This window comes from Electrona antarctica, assembly GCF_951216825.1.
Source record: "Electrona antarctica genome assembly, chromosome: 3".
Classification (NCBI taxonomy): domain Eukaryota; kingdom Metazoa; phylum Chordata; class Actinopteri; order Myctophiformes; family Myctophidae; genus Electrona; species Electrona antarctica.
Window position 1 is genome coordinate 48464380 of NC_136808.1, and position 8302 is coordinate 48472681.

The 8302-nt window shown below is 43.7% G+C and overlaps 1 protein-coding gene across 2 annotated transcripts in view; it reads right to left on the reverse strand.

The window, feature by feature from the left end:
- Positions 1 to 5861: 5861 nt before the first annotated feature.
- LOC306920401 (frizzled-3-like) overlaps positions 5862 to 8302 on the reverse strand; it is a 43138-nt gene continuing 40697 nt past the window's right edge. For both annotated transcript variants that reach the window (XM_079497143.1, XM_079497142.1), the window contains exons 9-11: positions 7574 to 7685; positions 7055 to 7185; positions 5862 to 6408 (exon numbers count right to left, since the gene is read on the reverse strand). In XM_079497143.1, the coding sequence (XP_079353269.1) occupies positions 6189 to 6408; positions 7055 to 7185; positions 7574 to 7685 (463 nt within the window). In that variant the 3' untranslated portion in view covers positions 5862 to 6188. The remainder of the gene's footprint in view (positions 6409 to 7054; positions 7186 to 7573; positions 7686 to 8302) is intronic.

An 8302-nucleotide genomic window follows, 5' to 3' on the forward strand; every position in this document is an offset into this window, starting at 1 on the left:
TTTCGAATTGCAGCCGTCTGTAGGTGCCCTTTGAGAGCGGTTTTAAAGGAGTCAAGGGACTATCATCATGGTAGGACTATATACTGTTGGGTGTACTGTAAAATAATATAGGACAGTTGTTTTATGCATATGCCGTAGCTGCATGATTTTCTTTACAGAGCAATGGAGAAAACTCCGATGGTGACGTAATAAAGGTAGGTTTCAGATTACATACATGTATACATAGAGGCATTACCTTTAATCCACCCGACACTGAAACATATCTCTATTATGTCACCATCGAAAGCCAGTTATACCCTGGCATTGGTACATATCTTCATTACGTCACTCTCAAATCAAAGTTTTCTCCATTGCTCTGTAAAGCAAATCATACAGTCACGGCATACACATCGGAGCACCGGATAAACAACTTTACTTGAGCGCTCTGCTTGCGCAAGTAATTAAGATGCTCTGTACAGTGTACATGATCCCAAGTCCCCATTTGAAGTGACAACCAGAAGAAGAACCTAAAACAGAAGCCAAACTATGAGGAATGATCTCAGAGGCTCCCAGTGTTAAGGCAATTATGTTGATCTGACCTCATCAAACCCTGTACACTAGTCAAGACACACTCCATATATGGCAAGTACAGAATTCATTCCATGTTGAACTGACCCCTCCATGCCAAAGCGCCAGTGCTCGCCCAGCAGTCTGCCGTCAACGAGGCGGATGTGTGCACGCAACCTCGCTCTTTAGGGCGAGGTCGGTTCTCGCACTTAGGTGTCTTACTGGTATAGTATACAGTATATATATATATACTGTACAGTGTATGAGCCGCTTGAACTTGAAAGATGTGTGTCATTGATGTGTGTCACAAAAAGAAGGAACAAAGTGTGTCAATTCAGTTCAATATGGGACATTTGTGATTTTTGTTTACAAATCAGGGATGATTCCGTATTTCGAGGGATGGTTGTCAACCCGAGTGTGAACAGCAACTACAGACAGTATAGTTAGAAGAGAAATATCACGCTTTCACTCAAGTCTGTTTGAATTGAACTGTTTACTGTCTGTTTATTTACAGTCTCAGTTGGAAAATCAATCCTATAAAAAGATGTATTCACTGTATGTCAATATAGTCACCACATATTAAAACTGCAAAATCAATGATGCATTAGGGGAAATATACCACTCCAGTGTCAGTATTCAGCCATCAGCCATGTGACTGAGCCATCCTGAGTCATATGGATGAGACATTGCACATTATAACTTTGTTTCACTATTAGCCAACATTTTCTCCCCTTAGGGGAAACACTGGTCAATGTAACAACTAAACAGATCAAATTGAGTGGTTTAACCCTCCAAGTAACAGACATTTCCCAGTGTCATGTCCAGAGCACATGGCGATACAGACAGTAGCATTAGGTCCAAACATCTCATTTAAAGGAGACATCAAGCTTGGAGAGGCAAAAGGTATGGTAGCAGGCAGATGAGGACATGGACAGGCTAAACTCATGCATTAACACATGACACGTGTAGGCAGGCAGACAGACATACACATAAATAAGTGATTCAACAAAGATGGACAGGATTAGCCTGGCTAATAAGCCAGACCGAATCAGCCGTTGGCAAAAAAAAAATTGCCTGCCGGCGGATTACGGTCTGGAGAGGCTCAATTGTACGCCCATTTCCTACATGTGACCAATCGATCGGGACACGGTATGCAATATGGGCGGGCTTTAGTACAGTGACGTTCAATGCTTGAGACCTTTGACTGACAGTAGCTCTGACCAATTGCGTCAAAGAGAAAATGTTTGAACCCGCCCCCCGGGAAACAAGATCCATACACAGCATCTCCAGACTCAAATACCACACGACAGTGTGATTTGAGTCTGGCTTATTAGCCAGGCTAGGACAGGATATGGTTCAGACAGACAGGTGTGCGTGTGGAAAGGCAGCAAGTGTTTCCCAAATTGAAGGCCAGAGAGAAGTGAAGAGGTAGAATGGACAGACAGACAGACAGACAGACAGACTATATTTGTGTGTACCCAGTGTTCAGTAGGGTTTGGCGTTTGGTTGAATTGTATACTACTACCCAGTTACTAGTGTACAACTTGAGTCTGTGTGTGCACATACTGTATGTGTGTGGATGCATTAATACACAGAATAATGAGTGTACAAGGTGAGGTAGGCTGACTGGGTCTTTAAGCAGGAAATCAGGAAATAAAACCATTCTCCAAAAACAATATTGAGTATTAAGTAAACAGGCATTACAGTTTCAATTCGACTATACATCAACTGTGTCTATGTGCCCAACATGTTCCGATAATTATTGTTCATGGCCCACATGAAAACATCCGACTATAGGTAGTGCATTATTGTAAAGCCACATTCCATTGTACTTCCGCTGTCATTTGAAGTGTTACAATAACAGAATTGTGAGGATTGTCTGGTACTGAAAGTGTCTACACGGAAGTACAGGAATTATCACCCAAAGAAGTTACGTTGATGCTGTGGAGATCGGCATGTTTACAGGCCTGGTTGACCAGACCTTAAAAAAAGGCAGCTAACAGGGGGAAATGGAAGTCCCGCCCTATAGACACTTTCTGACATAGTTCTGTACCAGGCTTTTCTGAGGTCCCAAGTTTGAATAGAACTCATGGCATGCATGTCTCCCCTTTCTCTGCCCTTGATTTACTGTCTCTCCACTCTCAACATAGAGCACAAAAAGACTAATTGCGGTCCCCTTCAAATTCCCTCCTGGGACCCACGATGCTTTCGTGTTATTGGTGACATCGGCTGGGATGGAGGACTAAACAGTAATGTGTTGATATGAACGGGCCATTACGATGGCCCGTTCACATCATTCTCCTTGGGAGGTGCAAAATCCCCAACCCAACCTGTCACCTGTGGTGTCCCCCAAGGTTCTGTACTCGGCCCCACCCTATTCACTTTGAATATGCAGCATATGCGCCCCCTCGGCCGTGTCATCAGCGGGCATGGAATATCTTTCCATTGCTAATGCTAACTCCACATAAAACTTAACCCAACCCCTCCCCGCTCTGCTGCCCCACTGTCATCCCCGTCACCATCTTCATCACCTTCATCCACACTCACCATCTGCCTGGAGGAGATAAAGGCATGGATGCCTGAAACACACCTTTTTGCAATTAAACAGCTCCAGAACAGACGCCATTCTCATCAGAACCCCACATGACCAGGTTCAATCATGACAGTCATGCAGCAACTTCAGCCTGTTTTGGGACCGCTACATTTACAGAGCAAACGTATGAATAAACGTTCAGATTTAAAATATAAAGGGCTCACCCGAGTGCCACGGATGTTAGAATGTTGCTGGTCGAATGCAGATCAGATCAGATTCTAAAAATGTCTTCTACATCCTGACAGTTTTCTGAAAAAGCTATGTTTCTGTCAGTCGTTCTTCGATTTTTCAAAAATAGCAGACCTACAAGCTCGTAGCGCGCCACTCGGTGGCGCGCTATGAGCTTGTAGATCTGCTATTTTTCAATAGCTAAAGCATAACATAATGCTAATACCAAAAGGGGTTCCCGCCCAAAATGGGTTAATAAAAAGCATTTTTATACGAGCGCTCCGGCTATTTTTCTCAAACGGGGGGGGGGCTTTGGAAAACTGCACACCGGGAGTGGAGCGCACTCGCCTATTAGTTTGTATTGGCAGTGCGGTCAGTGTGCGAATATCGAACACGCCCAGTGTATCAGAGTGCAACACACCTCCCAACCAATAGGGGCGCGTAGTTGAAAGCCTGGTGAAAAAAAACAGCTTGGATAAAAATGCATTTTATTAAACAACGCGGAATGCATGGTTGCTAATGCTAATAGCCGATCCAGGAAATATCGATTATCCGTGGCCCCGGGGTGAGCAATATATATTTGAAATCTGAACGTTTATGTATGTTTTACTCTGTAAATGTAGCAGTTCCCAAAAAAACATGTCTAGAAAAGAACCATGGCTAAAAAATGTTTTACCAGCATGACGTAAAAAATCTATTATGGCATACCTGTATTTAGGATGAATCATTGGCCACTGATCCTAGGTCAGTGCTCATTCTGGGAATATTTCTTATTTCGTAATATACTGTAAAGCCTGGTCACAACTTTCCCTTTTAAATATTTGGACGGTAAACCATAGGAAAAAAAGTTCCACAAAAAGCATTGTGGCAGAGAAAGCCTTTGACCGCAGAGAAAACCTCTTGTGCAACATTTTGGTCCTAATACCTTGTTGTGGACAGTTTGACTATATTACATGATCTATTGTATGTAAGTATTATGTAGAAATTATACAATGAGAATCAGTCTTTTGTTGTTTGTTTCCCCACCTGCATCTGCTCTCACTGGACAGACTTTCTCTGGTGGGAGAGGCAGGTCTAGATGTTTGCCCATATAAGGGAAGTGTACTGTTTGTGAGCACACTGTCCACTAGTCATCATCATAATATGTGACCAGATTTAACTGAGAGCCTGCCATCGCGCAAATTCCAGCTTTTCACCAGAGAAAAACTTTTTTTTTCCAAAATGAGTTAATAGCACAGGCAGACTCTTCACATACTAGAGCATGTCTGAAATAAGTGTAAGTGTCATGTAAATATGAAACAATGCTTAAACATGTAGCACCGTGTAATGTTAGAGACCACAAAAGTGAACCTTTTCAAGCCTGTTTTCTCAACTCGCTGTTTCTCTGTAAGACATTACTCTATAAGCCTGGTGGGTCAAACTGAACAACCAATATGTCAATTTGAAGCTAAAACGAAAATTCAAAAAAATCCAATAGCAGGTCCTCAGTCAATAGTCTATCTATCATATTATAACTACTTGTTAATTAGATCACAACCCTTCCCAACCCCTTATGAAAATACTCAATACATTCACAGGGCTTCAGCTCTCCCTCCATTATCCCTTGTTTGTGCACTAGGGGGAGAAGGGCAGTTTAAAACTTTATAAGTACCTTGAGAAGAGTACATATGTATGTATGTACACACACACACACACACACACACACACACACACACACACACACACACACACACACACACACACACACACACACACACACACACACACACACACACACACACACACACACACACACACACACACACACACACACACACACACACACACACACACACACAGTGCAGCTTTCAGCAGCAGACAATGAAAATCTTCACAGTATAAAAATAACTCACAAAGCCATTAAGAAGTAAGTTACATATTAGGCCTGTAGTGGTCCATAGTGGTTCATAGTTGTTCATAGTGGACAGACAGTTGTTCATCATAGTGGACAGACAGTTGTGTCTGCAGCTAAGAGAGAGACTAAAGGTCAAACAAAAATGTTAAGTGTTATTTAGGACCAAAGAGCAAAGAAGGAGGTGTAATAACAGTTCACAACAAACATGATCCTGGACAGTATTTTCCAGTATTTCTGCAGGTCCTTAATTCCTGGGAGAAAAAACCCTCCACAATAATAGCAAGTCTTTTAAGTCCGTCCAGACCACATTCAGACTGGTTCACAGCCGTGTTCCATTTGGTTCCACATAGTAGTGCCAGAGATGAAGATGAGCTCCAGATAGAGGGCTCCATTTTCGTCACCGCTAAACCCTTTATCCCTAAACTTCTTTGCCTTTTTTTTACTATTTTGAAAAACATTTTTGAATAGTTCAACTAGCCAATCTACATTGACACATTGTGAGCTTGTAGACTGGCCATTTTAACTATTCAAAAATGTTTTGCAAAATAGTAAAAAAAAGGCAAAGAAGTTTAGGAATAAGGGGTTTAGCGGTGACAAAAATGGAGCCCTCAGAGTGTCTAGATAGTCCAACACCTCCTGTACAGTATGGAGCTTGAAATCTTGAAATCCTGTACAGTCCACAGAGTCTCCATGGAGCAAAGAAGGTAACCTTTCGTTTCTTGTGTCTGTTTCAAGACCAAAGTTGGCTCCAGCTTTGTTGTTTGTGTCAGCCAGTATACATATTTCCCTCAACAGATAATTCCACCTGGCAAGACCGTTGGTTCAGGTTTGACATGAACCAAACCAGCGTTCAGCTTTCTATTAGCCACACTAGAAAATACCACAGGAAGTTACAATTACAATGGAGTTCAACAAAGCTTCCTCAAAAAGGTAATATAACATTGTGTGAGGGATAATGACAAGCTGCCGTCAGCCTCCTGTGTCCTCTCAGGCACTGGTACCGTCGTCCCTGGCAACCTGGCCGTCGCTGGCCGTCGTGCCGTGGGTGATGAGAGGAGGTTGGGCCTCAGACACGTCTCGCTGGCTGCCGCGCCCTGATTGGCTGTCCAGCCGATGGAGGCTGCTGTGAGTGGTCGGGTGGTCGAGGCAGGGCATGCTGCCATGGAAACTACGCTGCTCAGCAACGTGTTGGCCTGCAGCGTCAAACCTGTGCCCACAAGAGAAGTAGTGGTGCAACATTTATTCCACTATTAGAAATGTAATGTAATGTAAAATAAACAATTAATAATCAGTACCTATTTTGGGCATGTCAGTATAGGTAACAATTTCAAATTATTTAAAGACATTTTTAAAAGAGCAAATATAGCTAATCTACAAGTTTTTGAACGAGAGGCAGGTCAGAAGTCAGAAATGAAGAGCTTATAGTATATCCATCTGATCAAAACCACGGAGAGCTCCCTAGATTAGGAGATACGAGGGATTCTTTCTGCAGCGGTAAACAGGGAAGTGACCGGGACCGCGGATGAACGAAGAGCAAAGAGTATGGTGGCCTTGGAGGCCAACTAAAAAAATGATTCAGAATATTCTTCTCTCGTTTGATATCATTGAAAATGCGCTAGGACGTAGCACCCCGTCGGTAGGATTAGTTATGACGTGCCCACACATCGTACGGTCTGAACCAGTTAATTGACACAACAATAAGAAAATAATTGATAGTTACAAAGAAGAATGGTGAGGAGGAGATAAGAAGAGAGATGAGAGAAGGAGAGAAGATGAATAAAAAGAGGGGAATGTGAGGAGTGAAGCCATGGATTCATGGATGACAAACCTACGCAATCTATTTCCCGCCCTACCTGTTGTCACGGGAACGCTGCAGGCTGCCATGGTAACTGGCCTTGCTGTGGACGCTGCTGGGTTTGCTCCTGGTGGCGGGGGGGTCGTCCAGGATAGCCAGCTGGGTGGAGGAGGCGTGGGTGGAGGTGCCCTGGATGGAGGTGCAACAATTAAGTAAACTGATCAATTTAAACAGTTAAAATCGATAATCGGTTTGCATAAAAATAATAGATTTCTTTTAGGGGGGAAAGATTTAAATAATTAAATAGTGAAAATAGCCCATCTACTATTGCTCACGTGTCGCATATCAGCTATTTTTGCTATTTTTGGGTACCTCTAAACATTAAGTGGTTAATCAGACTAAACACACACAATTATGTGTGTGTGTGTGTGTGTGTGTGTGTGTGTGTGTGTGTGTGTGTGTGTGTGTGTGTGTGTGTGTGTGTGTGTGAGTGCGTGCGTGCGTGCGTGCGTGCGTGCGTGCGTGCGTGCGTGCGTGCGTGCGTGCGTGCGTGCGTGTGTGCGTGCGTGCTTGTTACCTGTGTTGATGTTCCTCTGGACTTCCTGATGATGGGGGTCTGTGGGTCACGCAGCAGGGACTGGACAAAGTCGGGCTGATCCTGGATCTGCCGAGACTCATTGACCCCACTGCTGTAGAGAGGGGATGAGTGGAGGAGGGGTGAGAGAAAGATGAGCAGAGATGAAAGGAGAGGTAGACAGAGGGAGAACCTTTGACTTATGGCTCGTACACACTGCACGATATTTGCTCTGATTATGCTGTCGGGGACTATTTTTGGCGCTCGGCGACAAAACTCCCGATCTGACGCAAGATCGGGCTTTGATCGCCAAGGTTTTGCTCGCTGTGTGTGAAAGGCTCTGCGAGAAGATATAGTGCAGATAAAACTGCTCGCCGACGCCTTCCCGACCGTTTCTGAATATCAAGCAGGGTTGATATTTGACTCTGTCGCCGACTGGACATCATACAGTATGAAATGAAATGTCCTGTGTCGGTCTCGCGCTTGTATCAAGGTATCCTGCACGTGTGTGAGATGTCAAAATGAATTGGAATAAAAAACAAATGTTGTAGCCTATATGTATCGGGTCTGGATCGCATCTTGGTGAACTCTTGCAGTGTGTGATGCCTAGTCGGCGACCAATCGTTTAGTGTGAAAGCCACAACGATATAATGACAGACGATTTCAAAAAAAGACTCCTACAGTGTGAAATACATGAGAAGGACATTTATTTTACCAGGGTCCCGCAGGGTA